Source organism: Anabas testudineus, chromosome 1 (assembly GCF_900324465.2).
Source record: "Anabas testudineus chromosome 1, fAnaTes1.2, whole genome shotgun sequence".
NCBI lineage: Eukaryota > Metazoa > Chordata > Actinopteri > Anabantiformes > Anabantidae > Anabas > Anabas testudineus.
This window is the reverse complement of record NC_046610.1, coordinates 25,020,202-25,045,901: the sequence shown is the minus strand read 5'-3', so window position 1 is coordinate 25,045,901 and position 25,700 is coordinate 25,020,202. Positions and strand designations below refer to the sequence as shown.

Here is a 25,700-nt window from a genome sequence, read left to right as displayed (position 1 = left end):
ATGGAAACTTGTGGTTTTTGTAACTGCATGAATCTAACATGAAAAGTATTTATGTTCGTGACAAAATGATTTGTCATATGAGTCACCACAGAGGTTTTGTTGCGTTAACTAAAACGACATTACCAGTCAAGTATAACTTGCAGTTACAGTTATATAAAACTATTCTAGACGAAGATGTTTTCCATTCAACAGTGGTTTCTGCTCTTGGACTTTAACCACTGAGATTTCCTGACTGAGACTTCTCTGACAAAGTTTGCAACAAGTATTTAGCCATATTATATCCTTTGCTCTGAAAGACTGAGCCTTCGGTGGACACTCCATTTATACCTAGTTGTGGTCACCTCACCTGTTACATTCCTACCTGATAATGTTGAAACTGTCTTGAGCACTGTGGCTATTTTACAACTTGTCTTCTGTTGCCTCTTTTGGATATGCTATGCAACATTTTTTCATAATCCCAGTCAAAATTTATATTTCTTTCTTAAAGCTAACATGATGTAGGACCCCAAGTTTGGGTGTTTTGTGTTCATTGGAACATTAGGGTTGTAATGGTACCACACATGTAGCAATAAAAAAAGCCTGTATCAGACAAAAAAATGGCTAAAAATGATAAGGAAAATGGATGATTTTGCTGTGGTGTGGTTTACACCATTAGATTCTGAAAGCTGGAGGTTCAGAGTTTTCAAACAAGTTGAGTTTGTTTAAGTTGCTCCAAACCTCATTGGGAACAAATCAAAAATAACCAAAAATAAAAACAAACCATGCAACTGTACTGTATTTGCTATATGCTAGTTGCTATTATCCATTTGTTGTTTGGCAGTTTTTTTTTCCATTTTGTCAAACCTATAGCAGCTGTATTAATCTAATCTTTCTTCTACAAGTGCTTTCAGAGAAGTGCCTATGAAAAGTTCTGGTGAGCCCATGCTGGCAAGGTTTTGAAGGAAATACCAAGTCCAATTGCAAAAGGTCAGAGACATCAGGTGGGTCTCTCAGAGAGAGCTGGGCCCTTATTATAGGCACTGACCTGTGAAATATCACATAGCCTGTGAGCATGCTCAGCAAAATGATGCAATTTGAGAGGATGTCACTTCTCACCCCCCGGTGACCCCTTTCTGGCACAGCAGGAGAGGAGGACTCTGCATCCAGGGAGTGATAATACAGAGCTACCTCCAAGTTCTTTCTCTCTCTCTCTCTCTCTTTCCAATGGTGCCCTGCATTTAGGCGAGGGGATTCCCTCTGAACAAATGCGTTTTAACACATATTTATTCTATAGCTTGCTCAAAATTGACACTGTTGGTCCTGTATACTTAATTTGTAAGAACTTAATATACAACTGGAATGTAGCACTCTTTCTTCAGAGTACTCATGATTACTACACAGTCCCAGCCACTAAGAAATGCTATTTCCAGCCAACTGACAGATGGCTCGGTTCCTCTTAGTTCAAAACTGGAAGGCACCATACATAAAGGGGTGGCTGTGCCCTTGTGGGTTTCCTTCAGGTTCTCCATTTTTCTCCCACATTCCAAAGACAAGCTTGTCAGCTGGTGACTCTAAACTGTCTATAGGTGTGAATCGTTGTTTGTCTCAGCGTGTGATCCTGTCATAGACTCGCTTCATGTTCATCGTGTTCCCTGCTTCTTGCCTTGTGTCATTTGGGTAAGCCGTAAAGATAATGGATGGATGAATAAATATAATATAAAAGAAAAGTGCAGTATTGAAGCTATGGGTTATACTAATTACTATTAAACAGCCATTATGTGTAAAATGTGTGATGTTCCAATTTCACTACACATGTTCCAGATTACTAATTACTTTCCAGACCTGAAGCAAAAACTGTCACACAAACGCACCAAAAAATCTCTACGAGTTGTCTAACTGTTGCCTAATACTTCATAATCACTGTCATTTTCAGTGACATTAATTTCAGACAGTTATGCACTTAATGAATATTTCTTCATACCAAACATCATTACAACTGCAATCAGCATGTTAATAGGAGACAAAGAAGAATGAAGAAAATGCTCTTTTTTCTTTTTTTTTTATCAGATCAGTGTTAATTTGCTGTAGGCGAGAATAAGACCAATTAAATAAAAATAATTAGACTCAAATGCCTGATCGTTTGGGGGGAAAATTTGCCTTAATCAAATAGGACAAACTGACTAAAACTACAGCATGTTCTCTGGAGGATACAAGAATACAATGATACTTCATTTGTCATTTCATTCATTAAAGATGAACTGAAAAGCTGTAGTCCGGTCTCGGTAGCCTTAGACAAATATTTTTCGAATATTTTACAGAGAGCAGCTGGTGAGGAACAGCATTTATCATGTGGATAGCATCCGGGTAAAAGCTGTCCTTCAGTCTCTTAGTCCTTGCCCGGATGATGCGCAGTCTCCTGCCTGAAGGGAGAGGAACAAACAGTTCGTGTGCAGGGTGGGTGATGTCTCTCATGATGCAGAGAGACTTCTCTCTGCATCTGTAAATGTCTGAAGGTGTCGGTAATGTGCAGCAGATTATTTTTCCTGTTGACTTCACCACATGCTGCAGTGCCTGCTTTACCTCCACAGTGCAGCTAGCATACCACACAGTCATGGAGGAGGTTAGGGTGCTCTCCACAACACACCTGTAGAAGGAGGAGTATGCAGGTGTTCAGCGCTGCCCTCTTCAGCTTCCTTAAAAATATAGACGCCAGTGAGCCTTTTTGATGATGCCTGCAGTGTTGTTCCTCCAAGTAAGACTATTTGTGATGGGGACCCTGAGATATTTGACCCAGGGAACCAGTTCCACAGCACCACCATCAATGAGAAGAGGAGGGAGCGTGGGACCAGTCCAGACAATCCACCTGCATCTCTTTGGTCTTGCTTACAGTATGTTCAGTTTAGACTGTTGTGTTTGCCCCATTACAGCAAGCTGTCCACCTCCTGTCTGTAGGCAGTCCAGTTGTTGGTGGTTACGAGGCCTACCATGGCTGTATCATCAGCTAACTTCACTGTGAGATTGCTGGCATATTGAGCTGTACAGTGATGTGTCAGCAGGGTGTACAGGAGAGGACTGAGAACACAGCCCTGTGGGGAACCGGTATTGAGAATGACACAGGAGGATGAGATGTTGTTAATCATCTCAAGTTTAAACAGTCAGGCAGTTACTTCATGTTTATTGGTGCTATAGTGTCATCACTAGCCAGTGAGCCAGTTGTCAGGCAGACAGCTCAAGTCTACTGCTTGTTTAACTTTTACTGTTACTGACACCAAGTAATACACATACATGTCATTTGGTTTTGTCTGTCAAATCACTGCACTGCATGTAGAGCCCATTAACTCTCCCTGTCAATCTCCATGATACTAATGGGAGGAGATGAGAGGCTGGTTCATTTAACTACAGTTTGACTTCTCATTGAGGGAAAGTGTCCAAATTGTACAAAAAGTAGTGCAAACTATCTCAAGCTGCCAAAACCATTTTTACCCACACAGTCAATTAAAAAGTAAGCCAAGCTGAAAGCTGCCCACAACACATAACATGGTCTTCTCACTACTGTGATAGCAGTGTCTATCTATCTATAGATAGATATAGACATACCTATATACTGTATACTGTATAACCCTTAAGGCAATATGGTGGTGTACTCAGGAAAACGGTGCTCCACTGCACCTGAACAGATATACATGGCTGGCTATGTCTAGAGTTACAAAGCTCCTTCCAAGATATGATGCAGGTATTCTTACACCTGTTGCTACTATGCTGATCTAAAATATTAAAACCAGCGGCATGTGTTACAGTTGTGGTTGATCAGTGTAGTCACTCATAAAAGTTGCAAGTTGGGTGGCTTGTCTGAAAATAGCCTACTATCTTATTCAGATGTGCAAATCACTCACACAGTGAGCTCCAGTTGCTTATGTAATTTAGCTTATTTTGTGCTATTGTCCACATATCCAGTGGCTTTAAAAGTCGGCAACACCTCGCTCGATTTTATAACTGAATAATGAAACTTTTTCACATTACTAATTATTTTGTGGGATACCCACAGCTAATTAAAGTATTATTAGCAAATGTCATAAAAGCAAAGTGTTGGACAAGTTGGAATTCAGACCTTGTGGGATCATGGTTATTACATTTCCACAAGATATTTCAATTACAGGAAATAAACTTCAACCTGCTGGTGGAAATAGAGGAAAAGTCAGTGGATCACCAAGGGTGGTAGAATTCTTTTGAAAGACTGTCAGTAAAAAAGTTTATAACAATACATCTAGTGGCTGTTGAGATTTTCTGGATGGACAGGTCAACACACACACACATCCACATCTCAAATTTGTGAGGACAAGTTAGGTTTGTTGTTCAGTCTTTGTCATTTTGTACAAAACTAGGCCTATGTAGGCACAGAGTTTATAGCGAGTATCTACTTATTACTGCTGAGTGGACAACAGCACTTTCTGTCGTGAGGGGAGCCCCAGTGCACATAGCAACCTATTGTGTGACAATGTTGACTCAGTATATTTAGTGACATGTAAGTTTGAATTCAGATGATTCAGTGTTTATTCGTGTAACATCTCTGCATTTATTTACTGCCACAATATCTGAGCCATAATTACCACAAAATAAGTTAACAATAAACCTTGCTGGCACAAAAAAGATCAACGTCATCCCAGTCCAAAACTTTCTAACTCAGTAATTCAGTAACACAATGGGAGCACAACTGTATTAAGCTCTAGAAACAACTACTGCATTGGCTTGTTTTGCAAAAAAAAAAAAAGAAGAATAGGATATGTCAAATTTGTAATAGCAGTGATATGAGGTAAATACAACTTGACTTTGTTGTTGGCATTAATTTGCCCACGTCTGAATACCTGCAAATGAGAACAAGGCTTGTCATATTTGATAAATTCTTATCCACAGAGAGACGATACTCGGGAGACCAGATGAGAGAGGCTAAACAACTTTGAAGAATTGTTTTGCTGAGTTGATTTATTATCAACAATAAATACCTCGCCTTCATTTCTTTCCACTCTGCCACGCACATATGAAGGCTCCTTTGAAAATTATGCATAGACTGACTGATCAGCTTTCATTGTTTAAGGTCAGGGCGTTCATTAAAATTGACAGACCTGACTGGATGATACTTTGAGGTGCTGCCACTTTCTTGACCTTTGCAAAAAGGCAGCGTCAGACTTGCCATTTTGGATATGCTACCTATGATTCTCTCCCAACTGCTCCTCTTCAAACCCAATCAGAGTTGTGATCTCAATTAGCCAACAACAGAGAGATGAGTCTAGACCTGAAGATGACACAAGTCATCACAGCTTCTCAACACAGTTGAGCTGATTCAAGAAAATGGCTGCTTTGCTTTTTTCCTGCATGCATTTACTGTTTATAAAACTCCTTCCTTCATCTACTGCTTTCATTCCTCTCTCAAATTTTACATATTGTAACAAAGATTAATGTAATTTTTATTGTGCGTTTTTTAACAAACACCATCCTGCATATTTTCAGACACTTTGGGAAGCAAAACCTGGAAGAACAGCTGCTCCCCTCACTGTAGGTTTGTGGGTGAGTGACATGGCTGGGAGTGCTGCCAATAACTCACATCTCCAACCCCAGCGATGTCCCTGTTCTCACACCATGGATAAGTTACTTCACCTGATTTTGTCTTCCCCACAGAGTTAAACTGTCACGGTGCATTTAACTCTGATGACGGTGCCAGGGTTTGTGTGAGTCCAGTCATCGCAGGATAATACTCAGACATCCTGGTGATACAGATGGCTTATCTTACTTTTGCTATAGCTATCCATTGAGGTGTATCTTTGTTAGTGTTCAAACAAATTGACCTGAACAAAGGTTTTCCTATTCATGTACCATACCATTGTGCTTTATATACAGCCCCCTCCAAAGGTATTGGAATAACAAGTCTAAGATTTGGATTTAGGATCAAATGAAGATTATGATATGAAAGTTCAGAATTACAGCTTTTAATTGATCCTATGTACACCTTAATTGTTGAACAACACAGAAAACAACACCTTTTGTATTAGATGGCCTATATTTTAGCGAAAAGATACTGTCTTAAGATACATTAAAGTCATTAGAACTTAATATTTGATTTCAAGGCCCTTCTTTTCATTAGCTGCATCAAGCCTGTGACCCAACAACATCACCAAACTGTTGGTTTCTTCTTTAATTAGCTTTTCCAGGCTGTTACTGCAGCCTCCTTCAGTTTTTCTTTAGTTTGGGGGATTTCTCCCTTGTTTTATTTAACTAGTGAAATGCATATGTATATAACTGTACATAACATGAGGGAACTGTGCATTAATATCCATTAATCCATTCCATTGATATCTAACTTCATCTAAACACGTAAAAGAAATATGTTGCTTCATGACAACACTATATTTATGTCAGTTTGAGGGAATTTGAATTCTTCAATTCTTCAGTCTGTGAATTCTTTAAATTTACCAATATGAGTGTCATCAGGAGATGCCATGTCAGACGCCCAAGACATGATGCAATGCAACGCAGTTTGACCAACAACAGCTCAGCTTCTAATTACTGCATTGTGTGAGAAACACAGCTTTCTTTTTGCAAAGCTTTGCTCCAGCTCCTTTCAGTTTGTATCGTGCTGGTTTTCACGTCACCTGTAGGCTACAGGATGTCCCCACTGTGCCATTCGTGGTGGTTGTAAAGCCCTGGAGCGTTTATGCAACAGGGACTATAAGGACCAAGGAAATGAACAAAGTGACTAACTAGAGCTTGAAAAGATTTTTTTCCTTAGGCTTGTCTGCAGACAGCTTAGAAATTCAGATAATACATCTTAAACAATCATTTAATTATTTAAGAAGTTTTGAGATGATTTCATGATCCATAGTGTATGCTGCTAGAGAAGCTGTGTTCTCTCCTACTCCGGGGTATCAAGGGACTAAATTTTCTTTGCACTTATTCAAACACCAAAACACCACTCTGTTTTTGCCTCAGGGTCCAAATTACACAGTAGCTGTCTAAATGTCAAAAATGGCTAGCAGTCACTTTGGCAGCACTTATCATTGTCACTTCAAGCCGGGCAGAGTAAGCAAACTTGATAAGTGCAAATGTTTTGTGCTTTAAAGCACTGTCAACTCTAAAATCTCAAAGGAAGAAAAACAGTGTACAGATGGAAAACTGTTCATCCCTTTTTATGCAAATACTGCAGAACTGCTGGAGTTTGAACCAGTAATTGCGTGCTCAAGTAGGAACGGCATCATTGGCGAAGTGGGGGAGAGTAGTCAAAAAGCTAATTGGAATTGAGTCAACAAATGATGGGATTGAATGTCCTTTGTAGTAAACAAACAAATCACTTTGTTTTTCACAAAATGTCTCTTAGTTTCCTTATTTTACTTCTCACATCCTCAGGCGTCCTCTGTAGTTTATTTGATTGATTTTCTTTTCCTATGGTTTTCCTATATTTACTCAATTTAAAGAAATTTAAAAATTTTTAATTCAAATAGGCTATGACCACTTTACCCGTACAGAACTATAATCTACCAAACTTGGTTATACAACTACTGTAGTAGCTGGACTAAAATTGTAGCTCATGGTAAAGCAGTTACACCCACTGTTAAGTCCACTACTTACTCCAATTTTGCTTGCGTTTGGTTTTTGAAACAACAAAAGAAGGGTAAACTCTTCACATACCATTCTTATTCCACTCAATTAATGATCAACAGTCATTAAATGATCATCAGTTACCTTGACATTTTGTCGTAAAATGCACAGTATCCCTGAAAAAAAAACCTTTGAGCCAAACAGCCCTGGAAGATGCTGTCAAAATCCAAAACCTCACACAAAGGAAAAACTGTGCATGTGTTACACAATCTGTCTGAGTATGAGTTGCACGCAGTTTCCACTCATGAGGGATTTGTTACCCATGCTTTTGCTTGTATATTTTTTACTTTTAACAAGCATTGTTGGTGTGTGTTTGTGTGGTTGTATGTGTTTTATTCCCAGTAGGGGTGTGGAAGTGAGGTACATCAGATAATTCACCAGAACAAGAGCATGGGCAAACAAAATCCTCCACCCTGAGTGCCCTGTCTGACCGTGCATGACACCAGAACACACTGTTCACAGCACCAGAGGAGTGAGTGAGGACAGGGCATGTGACTGCAGACAGAGGGGAAAAGAGACTGCTGGTTTAAAGTTGTGTAGGAAAAGAAAAGGGTTTACTACAACGGCCATGTCTGGTGCTGTTGGGTTGGTCGTAAGTCAATGAAAAATATATTAAACTATAACCTGAATGGAGCGAATCCAAAGACGATCATACAAGGCTACATCTACACTTTGGCATTCCGAGCCAAATTAAAGCATTCAAACACATCTAGTTGTAAATATTTGATGACTATAAATCTTTATACTCACCTCCACAGAGTGCTCTCAGTGACGCTGCCAATATGAAAGTCGTACAGCTTGGTCAGAATCAGGATCACCTGTAAAGAGAGAGCATTGAACCATTAAAATCTTTTCATAAAGCAGTTGAACTAGAGGACTCTTGACTGACATTAAATGTATATTTAATATAACACTTGCTTTTTGGACTGTGGTCATTCATTTTTGTGTTGAGGCCTGAATGAGAAGATCAACACCACACCTTGCCAGCTTAGCTTATTACACAAGCTAGAAACCTGTCTGACTGTCTCTGTCTTCTAAATTAATATATCTTATATCTTATTTATTTAAATCATATGACAGCTACCTCCTGAAGTATCACCATCACGTTGCCAGGCAGCAGGAAGTCATTACACCTGGCCACAAAATGGCAGAGTGCACTGTCCACTTTAGGGACGGCAGCAGCCCAGTTGGTAGAGCAGTTGCCTACAAACCCCATGGTTACTGGTTCACTTCCCGGTTCCTCAGCTACTTTTCGAGCTGTCCTTGAACCCCATGGTAGCGCTGATATGCACTCTCTGGCAACTGTCCAACCACAATTTCCCCAAGGGGATCAATAAAATATGTCATTTTTATCATTATAGTATACAGTGTATTTCTGACTGGAAAGTCAAGTTCAGTGTCCCATGGAGAACCAGGAGAACATGGTTATGGAAGAGCATGGTTACCTTGTTTGGACAGGCTGCCACTTTAAAGTAGAACAATAAAAAATGAAAGGAGGATGCAGCTTCTGTGATAATGGATAGACACACTGTTGGCGTTGGATAGAAAACACATTTTTATATCGTTGTCCAATACAAACTTATTATTATTATAAATATGCTTCCTAACGATACAGTAGTTGTTACTGCTGCCATTAAACAGTGTTGAAAGCATCATGTTCTTATCCTACTGCATCAAATACTTTGGCTTTGTCAGTACTGGGGCATTTCATCCTGATGCTAAAACTACCTTTTGGCATCACTATTTGATGCCACTGGAAGGATGGTGGTCAGACTTGTTGTCATGACAACAGTCGAATGATCAGTTGCAGTGGTGGAGTTTGGTTGACTTTATGCGTAACTAAGTTTGGTTTAGGCAATGGCCGTTTTAAAAAGCACAATGCCTTATTCTGTATGGTGTCAGGTGTCCAGACGTTAGGGGTGACGTTATTATTGTAGTTATAACTAAAAATCCCTTTTACCATTAGCTTTAGTTTGAGACACCAAATACCGTGATAAAGGATCAGTATCTGACGCTCTGAGAATGGGGTGGTACTCCCCTGTTGACAGGCTAGATCATTTGTACATATAACCTGCCTTTTTATCCTGCTTTATTGTCATATTTGTGTTTATACTTATCAAGTGAACAAGTGAAATAAAATGAACACAGTTCTTTGTTTTGTGTATCTCAAACAAAAAGTACATACTTCTTAAGGCCAGTAATTAAATAACTAATTGCATTTACGCTAAATTGAATTTTCCCCAACATTGATTAAGAAAACACTACACGAGTCTGGGACTAATAGATTAACAGGTTGGGAAGTAGTGTTTTGCATAATTAGCAGTGTGTAACCAATGCTGTGTGTGTCATGTTTAAAGTTTTTTTTTTTTTTTCTCTTGATGGAGCACGTTACCATCCTTGACCCTGTGGACAAGCTTAATCCAAGATTCTCTGTGTCACAGCGTGGGTCTCTGCAATGCTCTTTTGGTAACATAATCAGCAGAGGGTGCGCTTTAATAAGTACCCTGCAGGCACTCAGAGCAAAGTCTCAAGACATGAATGTCAAGTCTGCCATCACAGCATCGGTTGCTGAGGTGTAAAGTTGTGAGAGAGAGGTTACAGGAAGCAGCCAGAGGTATGTTGGAATACAATTAGTTGTCCAAATGTGGGCATACAGTACATGAAAGAGGGATTTCTATGCACATGTAAATGATAATTTACACACACTTGAACTGACCTCACCATGAGAATCATACATAACTTTACATATTAGATGCTATTTTCACCCATCAGTTCACGTGTAGGTCAATGTTTCTCTTCTCTGACTAAATGCTGCTCTTCCTCATTAGCATCCATGTCCCTCGTTAGCATTTCCCTCCCCACAACAAGCTTACGCTTGTTTAAAGCAACATGACAAGCTTGACTTGAGTCACTTGGCTGGCGGGGGGTGGAGGAGGTGTGGCTGTTATTCTTCTGACAGGCATCAGCAATCATGGCAAGATAAGAAGAAACTGAATCTCTGCCCTGGCATCCCCGACCTCCTGTAGTAACCATGTTCTTGTGAAGCTCTAAGGCCCGGAGACTTCCAGGACCTTTCCACCCCTGGCTGAGCCTCATTATCCCCACAAGTCATGTAAACAAGACAGATGCTCACCAGGGACCATAGGATGGTTTCTTGTGGGAAGATGTGCCACATGCCCCAGGGGTCTTTCTACTCAGATTGTGAACATATGTTTCAGGCCAAACAGGATTGCAGTGCCAGGGAGAGGGCAGTGCTGAATAAAAAAAAAGGAATTCTTGCCATGTGGCTGCACCACACAGAAAAGAATGGATCCCTGCGTGGATTAACATTTGGCTATTTGGGTGCAGTTCTTCTTTTTTTTTTTTTTTTACATTTGCCATTATAGAAATGTGTGTGCTCTTGTTTGCTTTGTGTTTGGGATATGTGGTCTTGGCACTGCTTAGGGGATGACACACAGACTTGACAAGTCATCTCAACTATCCATAAATCTGAATTTGATATTGGGCATTGAACAAGCAGGTCACCAGCTGAAAATCAGAGAACCTCTCTTTTAACATTTTTTACAAACCTATTTTTAAAAGAATTTAAAATTCACCAAGATTCTACTAAGATTCCAAATAGAGAATATTCAGTTGTGTGCATCTTGAAATTTGCTTGTTTTGTTTTGCAGGTGATCAATTTGTGTGACTGACAACAGGTGCAAACATGGTGGAGGCAGGCATACTTAAATAAGTACTTTGCATGTTTCACTGATTACTGTCATAAAGAGTTTGTGGGAGAGGCTAATAATCACTTTAATGAGCTTCAGCAATGAAATCTCAGTTTTAAAAGGAGAAATGCTTCATGTAGAGAGTGTTCCTATGAATCTGGGGAAACTAGTAGCAACATAAAAGTTAAATTTGACATTATTCAGTGAGTCTTTAGAGCGCAGAAAGGAGAGTTGGCACATCATGTCAGGGACACACACATATGTAAACTCCCTGTTTTGCTTTTAGTAAATTAAACAAGGGAAATCACCTGAAAACTGTGTCCTTCATCTCAGTTTAGTGGGGGTTACACTTTAGGTCCTCATCAAGTAGCTGCTCAAATGAGGACTGTTTTTCAGATCATTGCAAATCTATGTTCCAAAAGGTTGAATATGAGAGTGAAAAATACATTTTAGTATTTTGCAGTGGAGTCACAAAACATTAAGGCATGATGATGTGCTGTAATTAAATGTTCAGTGCTAATAGGTGATTTGCACATGTATATGTGCTAGCAGCGTTTTCACCAAACCTTTGAGGGTGATTAACCTACACTACGTAAAACATCATAATGTTAATGTTGGAGGACCGCTGCATTTAGAGACACATCTGACAGCTATCTCTTGCTAGTTAATCCTAATGGAACAGCTGAGGTTAGCAGCAGTGATAACATTTTTTTTTAACATTTATAGGCGTAAACACAAATTTAACCTAGCTCAACAGGTAGACAGGGATAAGCCAGCACCATATATTGTCCAAAATCATAACTGACAGCAGGGGTTAAGCCTCCTCACACAGTTACTTTTAGCAATAAACTCAAATAACTGCAGTGAAATTAGGCTTCAGCTTCGCTGCTGAGAAACTCAGTTGTTACTTATCTGATACAGGATCACAAAATGTTACTTCATACCAATTAAAGTTTTTCCCTGCTTTCCTCGGCTGTTTCGCCAAACAACTCTAACATTACAGACGTCAAACACAGAACTCAGCAGCACTGTTATTCAGTAAACATCCTTAAACGTACAGTGACACTGTGTGGGTTTGAACTGTCTTACTTTAAGATACACGTTTCTTCCTGCAGTATCAGTGTAAAAATCCACAGCTCTGACCATACAGTATTCCTCTGAGCCAACAGACAGCTAAACATTTTACAGTTGTTACATTTGTGATTTTCGCAGTTGATCATCTCCTCATGTTAGGCAATTGATATAGAGCTCAGAAACCCGTGTACATATATCTACTACTATAGATATATAGTAGATATCTAGAGTATCTATATACTGTAGTATAGTACATACTTAGAGATACTACGAAATCTCGGGGTATGTGCTGCCTACATATCAGCCAGATGTTTCCATTCAACTGAAACATTACTCTTTTTCGATTATGTCCAACATATATCACGATTTTTTGTTTTTATCTACTCTTGTAATATTGGTACTAATGTCTAATATTAATGTCTAAACTAGCACAGTATGGGCTTTTCTCTATCTTGTACATTCTGCTTTTCACCTCCTGCCCTCCATCTCAATTTCGAGCATCAATATAGTCACATGATTGAAAACAACCTATTGCTCGGCCTGTGATTGAGGGAGCACAGTAATTCATTTGGAAAGGTATTCAGTCCGCGAACGACCCCTGATAATTTCGTAGTCTGTAGCTCACCCATCAGCTCCAAAATTAGATCCATAGACACATAATATGTCTTTTTCTTATTCTTAATGATTTCAAAAATATTAACAATTTACAAAATGTGTTTTAGACACATTAGTCCATTTCTCATTTGTATCATTGAAATAACAGCAGGAATCTGTGCACAAGCAGATTGCACTTCCTTTCAGGCTTGATAAATAACATTGCATGTGTATTTGCATTTTCTTCTACCAATATTTTGCACCTCACTGTGCATATTTATAAAGGTATTTGTGCAAATCCAGAGTGTGCACTATTTCAGTTATGTCAAAGATGAAGTCCCCATCACACCCCCTAATAGTTTTTGCACTTTGTAGTAGTAAATAATGACCCAAGTCACCTTACCTGACCTGAAAGAGGAAACATGTGCATTTCAAAAACAGCAACAGTGTGTTTACATGTTTGCTCACAGCTGTTAATGGTCTTTGCTCAGGCAGCAGATGTAATGGGCATACAAAACTGCAGCACAATGAAAAAAGAAAAAGTTGGACAGGGTGTCTGTTTCAAGTACACTCTCCCCTTCTGAGTCCTCAGCTAAGTTGCAATTATTGAATCAAAATGTCAGTCACATTGCACTTGCATTAGCCCTGTTGCCTCAGCAATTAACCAACTGTGGTGAAAACATATAATTAGCATAACTAAGTGTCCCCTTGTCCTCAAAGACCAAGTCAAAGTGCCAAACTCAATTCTGAATATTGGTTCAGCTCATATCATTCCAATTGGCAGTGCTAATGACTTTTCTGAAAGAAAAGAAAAAAACAGCTGAACTCAGAGCAACTTTAGTTGTGATCATGACCTAAAGAATCGTCACCTTCGATGCCACCTTGTGTGTGGTGGCACAAGACGACAAAGCAAAGCTATGAAACTAAAGTTAGCTCTATAAGTAGCAGTGGATAAATGTGTTATGCTTCATAGCATGAGGGGGTGATTGTATCAGACAGACCCATTAACTATTGACTTCCATATACTATATACCTTCCAGCTGCTGAGAGGCCACTCACGGTACGGTCACCTACCCGCAGATATCCACTGGGTAACCTAATAAAATATTCATATTAAATCCCAGGTGCTGCCAGAGGTAGAAAATTGATGTGATGTGAACAGAAATTAAACTAAAGGCACAATTCTACAATGTCTAATCATCACTCTTTAATTGAGAATGTAGCTGATGACAGCAACTGGAGATGTAGAAAGATTCACACAAAAGGTACAGTAAGGGTCGGGTCACGGGTCTCGCCTCAATGGGTCAGGTAGAGGTTAGATTTCATTGAAAGATAAGTATAGAGTAAAGATCCACATCAACACACAAAGCTTCTGTGACACTTTGCATTTTAGCTCAAACTATTCCAAAGATGTCCACTTTGTACGCAGTGTTCACAACAAAGGAGCTCTCTGTGCCTTTTGATTTGTGAAATGTCATGACACTCCGGTATTGACAATCTCACCCAATAGTGAAAACAAGCTTTTAGTAGCCCCGCAAACAAACATCAGGATAATCGACACCAAAATGGCAGCTGGAACTGATCATTATCTAGAAGTGATTAAGCTTCTCCATCTCTCTGCAGCATGTCAGCAGCTGAGCAATTACTTTGCCAATTGGCAAGAGCTGTTTATGAGGCACAATGTTAACAGGGGATGATGTAGCTATCGGTTGACATCAAGGCAAGGCCGAAAGAGACTGAATCTTTTCACACATTTTGGCACGACTGCAAGGGAAAATTAAGCTCTTGACTTAATGGTAAGTGGATGAATACACTGAAATATGTTTTTGAATGAGTGTATGGATCATAAATGGAGACAAATAAAGCGTAGACATAAAGAGAGATAACAATGGCAAGTATCTGGCGTACAGGACTTGACTGTCATCAGCTGCCTTAGTTTTCCACTTACTAACAAAGAGAGCTTTGCTCTAAGGCTGACAACATCTCAATGTGTATTCACCATTTTAGTTAAAAGGTCAACTTGTGCTGAATAGCAAATGAAATGCACAGTAACAGAACAACACAGAAGCAGATGCTTCTGCTGCGCCAATTAATACTAAGAACAAACTGTCAAATAAGGCATCATTTGCATTGTAAAACACAGAACATAGTCACCAAACCTCACAGTTACCCTCAGTGTTTTGTTAGCTGAACCTAGAGCTTTTACCCAAATGAACGCATTGTAAGGTGACACAACTGTTGGTCAAATTCGAATCTAGTTCTGTGATATCGTCTTGTTGTCTCTCTGCCTTCTGCTCTATTCTAAATAACAATTCCAATCACAATAGGCAATTTTCTTCCATCAAAGGAAGCATTGATAGCCAACGAACAGCTGATAGTTAAATATCAAGCAAGCTAAAGAGGTGGATAATTCCCTCAAAAGAAGATGGGGAAAATAAATACTGAATTTACTTTTGTTGGAAGGCCAGAAAGATACATATATGTATATAGCTAATTATATTCTAACATGATCAACATAAGAACTTTATAAGGTGACAAATGTCCACAATTTGTACATAATTACAAATAATTATTTGACAAGATCATTTTCACATCATATCAGCCTAAGAAGAAAAGGTTTAACACTATAACCAGAAATTATTAGAGGAGAACACACCAATTGGTAAATGGGTAAATGGTATGTGACCATAGCATTATCTTTCATGGTTGTGTTCAGGCACTCACAGCACACACCCAGAGTGTGTTTTTCTACTAATAAATAAAACCATGACCTTTCCCTAACCTTGATCAAAGTGTTTTTGTTGCCAAAACCTAACCATAAACAGGTCTCTGGAATTATTTTTAGCTTGTGGTCTGACAGTCATGTCACAATTGAAGGATAAGTGACATTATACCAAAGCAAAATGCAAGAAAATAAAGGTCTAGTTCGGGCCTCATAAACCCCTGGATTCTTACCATCCATTTGTTTCAATTACAAAATTCCTTCAGCACAAGAATCTCTTCGAATATTCGTCACATTCAGAGGGTCTGTGGAACTGACAGCCATGTTCCACAGTTTGTGCTTCATGGGCAGCAGCAGAAAGCCTTGAGAAATCTGTACATGGTATCCTATAAATGCAGCCTTAAATAATGTGAGGAATTTGAGCGGAAGAAAAAGGATTGCACTTGGGGAAGCGAAGATAGGTAAATTGCGTTAGTGTGCTGACTGTGACAGACACTGTTCTAATGTTTTCATCGTGCTGTGCAGTCGTGCATGAGCATAGCATGTGCAAGTTTTGCACATAGACATATCGTTGTGTACATGTGCTCACAGGGTACATGGAGAAATGCTCCCCCTTAGCCTTAAATAGATGTGACTGGTTCTTAACTACCATCACACAGAGCCACGACGAAAGACACAAACACACGGCTCCAGTTCACCACTTTGAATTTAGCAATTAACGTATCAGTGGCACAAGTTGAAACCACTTCTGAGATGAAGGCCAGTGGATGAAAAGGAAGGGAATTAGGATGTAAAATGAGTTGTGTTTGTGTGTCTAAATGCAGTTGACCAGGGTATGCTGTAGCTGTTGGCATTTTAGTCCCATCAAGGCCACACCAGGGAGACGACTGTAGTACTGTGCCCCTTCTGGACATAACTCACTCTGCTTTCCCTCAGCTCCCTCCTTCTCTTACCCTTTCCATCACCCTGTGTCTCTGGCTCCCTCTCACGCTTTCTGTATCCATCCCTCTCTATGTGAATCACTCCTTCTCTTCTTTTATTTCCCTCCTTCCTCATATGCCTCCCTGGAGCGAAGTCCTTCCTCATTTATTCCATCCTTCATGTGTCTGTCTTTGCCTTTTTCCTTTTTTTCCCCCTCACCAGCCACATCTCACCCCATCATTCCTTACCAACTTTAGGTATTCCTCCCAACTCGAGCACTTTCATCTCTGTTTATCTGGGTTTGTCTCTTTCCTCTTTCCCGTGTGCTGGTCTCCATTGGCTTTTCTTGACTCCCTCTTATCTTTATTCTCACAGTTGCTTCTTATATTCCCTTCTTAATGTGCCCCAACCTCTGCTCCTCAACTTCACTCTCTCATTTTCCCTCTAGTTATCGCCTTTGATACTAAAAAATCCATCCTCGTCTTCCATCTTCTTCTACTTTTGCTTGTCTGCTACAGTTTGAGGTGTTTACTGACAGAATCTCTAATTAATATCATTTTAAATGTAGAAGTTGTTAAGCTACAGTGAGGAAAGTTATAAGTTAGTGAGCTCTTACCCAGATTTTGATAGAATTGTATAATATCTATTGTATAATATCTTCTAATCAGTTGGCTGTGTGCCTAAATATAAATATATTTTGTGCCTAAAAACAAAGTGATATAATCAAATCATTATGACATCTGTCTGATTACATGATTTTCACACCAAGATTAGAAAGAACACCGGCTGTCATTATGGTGCTATTTCAAATGACACCTGCTGCCTCAGGAACACTGTATCTCAAGAGAAGCCCGTTGATGTGTTCAGTGTTGCACTGTAACTTGCACTTAATGCAGCTTTAATATCTAGCTCTGTATTTTTTAAATACTCCTTCCATCAGAATTAAAAAATCAGATATATTTTAACACACAAAAAATCTTTGTGTGGAATAATTGATTTTCACCAAAATAAGACATAAAACAAATGAAATTATAAAAATTAACATCATGTAAAGTAATCTCTCCCACACTAAAATAATCACGAAAAGAACATAAAAATTGCAAACATTGTTCATGTTAAATGTTTGGCAATATGTCTGTTCACTGACATGTTTCCAGGTTTCCACATCACATTAGTGTAAGTGGCATTTGCACTGTAACATACGCATCTTATGGTAGGTTCACACATCGGGATAGCTGCAATTTGTTGTCAATGAGTGCCAGCTTTGCAGCTGTGTACCCCCCATGGAGCATGACAAAGTCAATAGCTACCCTATAGGGAAATGTAACAGTGTCACACTCTACAAATACAGTGCAATATACTGCAGCAGGGGTCAATCATTCAACTACAGTAACAATAAGTAAAACACAATTTTGACTGGAGAGGACTTATACATATAACCATTAAAAAAGTTGTTTTCTACCTAAGGTTCTTAAGGCATTCCCTATTTTCTATCACGTAACTCAAGTTGAACTCTTCAAGAAACAGGTTTCATTTCTCAGCAAATGCTCTTTATTGGATTGCTTGATTATTGATTGCTACAACATTGGTTTGTGCTCACGCAGGTGGCATGGCATTCACAAAAGAGCTGTGGGATCAATGTGGCGTTGCAAGGTGAGGAAAAGGTCAAATGATAAACCGATCAAGTAGTCTGCATGGCAGCAACGAGTTGAGGAACCTATCTGTTTTTATCACCTCAGAGGGACTTCTAGAATGTGGGAGAAATAACCTTTCCAACACTCTGAGATATACCTGTCATATTACACCGTTCGTCCCCCCTGCCATACAAACCCCCATCTTCCAAAAAAGAAAGTTTTTGGTGCTGCCATTTCACACAAGCACACTATATCCCATCTCAGCTTCAAAGACTAGAGATAGAGATGTTACCATAACAACAGCCATCTGCAAAGCAGCTGCAATTGCTTGCAGAGCTCAAGCCATTCTGGATCCAGAGTTTCTGAAGAGTCTAGAGAACCTCGCTGCTCTCTTCTTCAGGGAGGATTAATAATTTGTCAAAAGCGAGGAGATTCTGGCACTGACGATATGAAAATGCTAAAAAACATACCCTGCACGAAAAGAAAACTGGAAAGTGATTTCTTTTACTTGCATTAGTTTTTGCTGCACTTTTTTTGAGCTCACCCCTACATGCAAAACATCATACTGGGTTGCCAATGCTTGCTGCCATTTTGAATGATAGCAGTATGCTGCTGGATGATTCATCTAAATAAATAAATAAATAAAAAAAGCTCCAGTGCTTCAGATTTGAATCAAGTTGTGTTTTCAAGTATCTCTTGGCATTTTATTTCATCCTTTTTTGGAATACACCCAGGACGATGTTTTGCTGTAAGAAGACAGTTCCTCAGTGGAAGGTAAGAATCAGCCTCATTCCAACTCCTAATTAGCCTTAACAAACTCTACAAAAATGTGCAGATTCAAAAGGAACTCTGTAATGGCCCAAGCAAACCTCAAACAACAAAACACGCTGCTTCAAAGTCTTTTTGTAAATGGGAGAAAAAAAAAAAACACTTCAGCAATATTATTAATAGTCTCCATTTGCATCAGGCTATTTTGGAATTTCAAGAGCATATAGGACACCAGCCACTAAGATCCTCTTATTTTCCCTTTTTTTTTTCTTTCCCATGGTGCATCTGTCTCTCAGGCCAGCTCTAGAGGAAGTCAAGCGAAGCAAACACTATCTGGCTGGCCCGTGGATCCTGCACTGGGGGTTAGAGCTTATCGCAGTGCAAGCAAGGGTGCAATAAAAACAAAGCTTGTGCAGACTCCCGGACTTTACTCCATCATACTATATAATACAGAAACAGATAGAAAAATGAAAGTGGTGGAATTTCATTGACACACAGACGCAGACCTTCCAGACATCAGAGTAAATCTAAAAAGACATCCCACAATCTCATGGGCTAACGCCAACTGTAGAAAAGAAGAAAAGACTAAACTATAATAAAATCTTTGAAAATGAAAAGACAGGCAAAGCAGTCCTGTTTAATTTGTTCTGCTGCATCTGATTTTTCACGTCTTATCATTACATACATGCAGGGCTAATTCAGTGGGAGCCCACAGTGACAATCTGGGAGATGTTCAAAGAATTTCCATTTCTCCGAGGAAACTATTTTTATAAGAATGTAACCCTGCATGTTCACTAATGAGAGAACCGGGCAGTAGCTGCTGTTTGTACAGGAACCAGCTGATACCTCATGTTGAAACACGGACTGCAGCGTACTGTGGAAAGACCTCAGAATGTCACTAATAGGATATTGTCCAGTATAAGCTGTAAATATGCAGAGTGTATTTAACTCAGTGCTGGATGTTTTCCTACCAGTGGAATGATTCAAGATGCTAAGTCTGGAAAGTAACTGCTAGTTACAAGCCCTAAAGTACTACTTAGCTCAGTTTCAGGATATATTGTGCATGCCCAATGAGACTAAAAAGACTAGACTCAGGGTCAGATGTATAGATGATGCCCATGAATGAAAATACATGCCTTTCATACCAAAGAGTGCTACGAATAAACAGCATGTGCTAAGATAAGAGATGTAATCCCACATTAGGATGTGCATAAGCAGCAGAGGTTTCATTTACTCTCTGTGTGTGTATTTGTATGGCTATCATTGTGAGGACCAGAATTTTGAACCATTGGCTTGAGGACATTTTGACAAAGTGAGGACATTTTAGCCAGTCTTCACAATGAGAAGGGTGTTTAAAGAGCTATTTCGGGGTTAAGACTTTAGACTAGGTTTTGAGGTTAAAATTTAGTTTTGGTTAGGGTAAAGTTTAGGATGATGCAGTTAGTTGTGATGGTTAGGGTGAGGGTAAGGCTGTACACGTGGTTTGACTCAGAGTCAACTCCTGGCCATATCTTAAAGAAAGAAGAAGACAAGAAACTCTTTTTTGCAGGCTGTCAACACTACTGAACTAACATCCCCCAAGACAGGTTGGTGTAAATCAGTGTTCCTTTGAGTGCTCCTGTAAGGCACAACAAATTTGATCTTCAAACCTGTCTGTTCATGCTCTATGTACTATAACAATGATACAATTCTGGTAGACCAAATCTTGTTTGAAGTTAATGACTAATCTTGAAACTACATGTGTGTGTGCTTGGGTGTGTGTGTGTGTGTGTGAAGAAGACTATGCCATTTTAAAGTTTTGGTAAAAATTCCCCAAAAACTGAAACAAAAAAATCAGTGGAGGTGTTTTTACTTGACTTATTGCCAGAGAGAACCAGGTGGGCTTCCGGTGTGTGGCTCACAAGTGACAGACACTTGATTGTGGCATTTGTGAGTGGAAAATAATGATTTTTTGCCAAGAAAATGGTCAGTTTTTGCAAATGAGTGTGAAAAACAAAACTGCAAGAGGAAGGAGCTATGATAGTCTAGCTGGTGTCAACACAGGGAGTCAGAGTCATTGTGGGAGGTGTCAGCAGTAACAGATATTGTGGTTATTGTGACATTTTTTCCCATACAAATTGTTGTACACTGTTATCAGAATCAGTTTATTGCCAGGTACCGTAAAGGATGAAGACTTTATTATTACAATGAAGGCTGCTAGATTTGTTTCTCCGAAAACCTGGCTTAACCTACAGCTGACAGTCTAAATGCATCTTCCAGCACACGCTACCATTAATCTAATCAGTCATCTTCCACTACACCGAGTTTCATTATGCCATTTCACCTCCATGCTACCACAGGCACATTAGTTCTGATTAGAGGAACATATTGCTCTTTATTCAGCAAATGAGCACTAGGAATGAGTTGGGGTCTGTCATTTTCAGCTTTTCATTATATTTTTTCTCACAGTCTCTCTCTCTCTCTCTCTCTCGCTATCTCTCTCCCTGAGCTCTGTTAATTTCCCCCACTCCAGTGTCAGCAGAGATGGAGGAGGAGAGAGAAGAAGCGAGGCAGAGAGCTTTAACTGCAGGCATGCTTGCGTGTCATTGTGAATCTTCTTAGAGGTGACACAATATGGAGGCAACAGGACAACTGATTAACACCAAGCTCCATCATAAACTCTTAAAGTAATTATATATTTTTCCCAAGCTCTGAAGTTCTGTCTCTATGTAGATCGTACTGATGGGATGTGAGGAAGGCAGGGTAGCATGGAGGGAGGGAGGGAGGAATACTTTGAAGAACTACTCGAGCTAATGCTGGTGTACCTAGGTAGACACCGCAGATGCAGTAAAAGCATCAGAAGTGAGCTGGGCCTAATTAAAATTGCAATATGTTGTCCTTTCAGGGACATTATGTTATCCATCAAGCACTTGATCCATTGGTTGGCTTGACACGGGCCAGCCCGCTGATGGCTCAGGGGCTGCTTACGCTGACATCTGCTGTGACAGTGCTGGGTTAGCAGACACCAGAGTGTGGTGCTGATGCCACCAAGGCACACCATCCATTACCACAGTACTGTACCTGACTGGTCGAAAGCATTTAGGGAATCATTTGAGGCCAGACAGGCTTTTTTGTTGCCCCTTTTTTTTCAGATAAAAGCAAACTGTTTGCTTTTCTTTGCTCTGTCACATTTTTTTAAATTTTCATTATTGCAATTAAATCTCAGTTTCAAAGCTTTAAGATGAGAAACTAAAACTTTCTATTTTCAGAGTATGAGATTGGGTGTGTATAGTGATGTTTTGAGCTAAAGGTTAGCATGTGTAACAAAGTTAATTATTAAAAGTTATTGTTTGGGTGACATAAATATACAATATTTTATTTCAATACCACATGTCACGGCATTACAGACAACAGTGTTGAGACATGTCATCGTTCATCATGTGAGAATCATGTATGTTTGTGCCACTGGACTAAAAGACAATTCTGCCATCACTAGAACAACTGTTTCTCTTAAAGATAAGAAAAAAATCCATCCACACCTAAAGTATGAAAAACTACTACTGTAAAAAATATTTTTTATAAGTAATGGAAAAATGACATCATATAATGTAGTCCCCTCACTAAAATAATAAATAGTTGAACTGACAAACATGAAATGACAGCTTATACAGATCCAAAATCCAAAGTTTTGTGTAATCTTTGACAGAGAGATATAATATTGACTCGTAGAGCTTTTCCCAAGAGACCACTGAAGTGTACAAAAAAAAAAAAAACATTTTCAGTCGAGGAAAAAACTCAGTCCATTTCTGTGAAATTGGCCCATCAAACTGCATAATTCTACAGACAGTCCACACTGTCACTGCAGTGAAGTTCCAGAGAGACAGTGTTTCTCTTAGTTCTGCAGACACACTCAGCTCTGAAGCTTTAGGAAGCCTGCACGTCTCAACTCATCATCAGGTGCCATCTCGGGTCACAGGCAGGGGGCATCGCTTTGTGCCAACAACAGTACAGCCTAGCTCTGGACTGTAAAACAACTGATGCCATGTGTTGCATGGCTTGATTCATACAGACATCATGCCTAGCATCCAGTGTCGTCACAGGCATTTTAAATGAGTCATTTCTGAGAGTCAGCTCAGACCCTGTGTGTGAGACTCTGGTCTGCCGGTTCACAAACAAAACCCTAAATTGAAGTCATTGTGTGCATCATTATGCAGTGGTGAATTAAAAGGTTGGATAAGAGTCTGGCAAATAACTAAATGTAAAATGTGATGCTATGGGTCACAAAGACTGTCCTCATGGAAAATTTGAGTCCATATGTTCTTTGTCCAAATACACTCCCAGGTAGGCATCTGTAGCAGATTTAGTAATTTTTGCACAAGCAAAGAAGAAAGTAAGATGACTTAGCATATGAGAATGGGTGCTTGGACTATGACTGTTCAACCTCATATATGCTTAGAAATATGCTTGTTTTTTTTTTAAAACATCTATGTTATAGCAGTAATAACTGTAAAAGGGTTTTCTAATGAATCAGTTAGCCTTTTAACATGACAAACTACATTAGCAAACACAACAAGCCGTTGGAACGCCGGACTAATGTTTAATTTTTAAAAAGGCTAATAACAATTTCTACACTGTATTTTTGATTTATTTAATGTATAATTAAAAAATATTCATTCATTCAACTTATTCATAAATATTACCATATCATTTTTTGTGCATGTAAATGTTTGTTCCTGAATGTAACCAAACTGTGATGAATCTACAGCAATAAGAGCGGTTTGTATGATAATGTTCATGTTGGCTAAAGTCCAGTATAGCAGCTGTCATTAGGATGTTATTTTAAGGGACACCTGCTGCCAAAGGGGCACTATTTCGAGAAATGCTCCTATGGGCCAGATGAGAAAGCAGGGACAAATGAAGGGAAAAAGGAAGAATTTGTTGGTTTTAATTGCCCAAACAAACTAACATTTCCACACTACTGTCTTTATCACACATTTGTTCTTTTGTACACATTTACAGTATCAGTACAGTATTTATACACAGAGCAAGAACTACTTTGCACTTATTGTAGCTTCTGCTGTTTGCTCCACCAACAAAAAAGGCAGTGCAGTCTCTAAAGGGCATGGAAATCAGCAAGCTGTAGACAAGAGGCTAATCCGCCCACCATAGCAGTTAAGTTATGTTACATTTAAACAGGTCACAGTCAGTGTTTAACAGAATGCACAATGTTTCCATTGACTTGATGAAGTTGAAATCGATAGGCCCATGTAGCTATGTATGTCAATCGGTTTTCTTCCAAAGTGGCCCATTAGCCACCCTAAAGATAAGTTCCAGTCTTGATTCATTGATACTAAGGCATGTCTAGATCATGGGCATGAACAACATGTGTAGGCTAGTTTATGGCCCATGGGTATAAAGGACAAACTTGTTGGTTTAAATAAAACTCACTCCAACTTCTTAATACGAGTTTTGAACTACTAAATTGTTGAATTCCAAATAATACCACATTTTAAATCTCTCCTTAAGTCATCTGACTCTGGTTTTATAAAGTTGAGCAATCAATTAGCCTCAAAGGACTCTAAAGAGCTATGCTTTTTTCACAGTGTATAAAAAAGAATCTCTTTTTTTCAGTTAATGCATTACACTGCATGAATGACTACTATGAGTTCAGTCCTCACACACAGGAATAAAAAAAGACATTTAAAACAGCCTTTACTTATCTAACCAAGCTTCAGTGCGGCTGTGAGAGACTTTTTGTAAACCAATTAGAGAAAGAAAGGTCATACAGTAGCCTTGGAGAAAAAGAGATAAAAACCTGATTGGATTGGTTCATGCTCTAATTTTGGCCATCACACTTTTCACTTAGTTATTCAATTGAGCATAGAAGTAGTGGGAAGATGAGACCATATGCCCGTTTCATTTTGTCTCAGAATGCTACTGATAAAACAGAGCAAACGTATTAATATGGATTGCAATTGCCCATATCAGTGTGTTTGTGTGATGTAGAGGGTATCCAAAAGATGAAAAATTGATCACAATCTATAATGAAGTTTGGTAAGAATAGCAAAAGCAACATGAGACATGGGTTGCTTATCAGAGAAAACAAGGGAAAAGCCAGCTGCACAAACATAATCCTATGCTTTAGTGGAAACCTGCCATAGCAGGCACATGCTATGTTTTATGACATCAGGCCAAGTGCAACTATAGCACTCTACTTGATTTACAGTTCAGGCTTTATCCTTACATGTAGCTTGTCTGTCTCTGGTGATCCCTAAATTATTTAAAAGCTAGGGTTTAATTGTATTGCTCCACAGTATACATTTCATGATAAAACATTTATTTAACATTTATTTCTATTTTAGTTTAAGCAGCAAACAGCCATTTCAACTAAGAACAGAGAGTGTCTCTTATCAAAACTGCTTATGAGCATGAAGGTGCTTAGCGCAGTGTGGTCAATGGATTTGTTAAGCCTTGTAATGTGGACATTGTGCATCAATGTGACATGAGATCAGGTGCATAAAATTCATTCATTTCATCATTTGTACTGATTTTAGCGCTCTTTGGTGCCCCTTCAGCTAGTGATCACTGAGCTCAGTGTTTGAAATGGAAACTATGGGACCTCTGTGGAGTCTCTAAGATAGATTGATATTTGTACCCTACAAATGCACTCAC

The 25,700-nt window shown here is 39.2% G+C and overlaps 1 protein-coding gene across 1 annotated transcript in view; it reads right to left on the bottom strand.

Annotated features, from left to right (window-relative positions):
• sorcs3 (sortilin related VPS10 domain containing receptor 3) overlaps nt 1–25,700 on the bottom strand; it is a 189,500-nt gene that overhangs the window by 100,699 nt on the left and 63,101 nt on the right. The window contains exon 2 of the mRNA XM_026358764.1: nt 8,377–8,444. Coding sequence (XP_026214549.1) covers nt 8,377–8,444 — 68 coding nt within the window. The remainder of the gene's footprint in view (nt 1–8,376; nt 8,445–25,700) is intronic.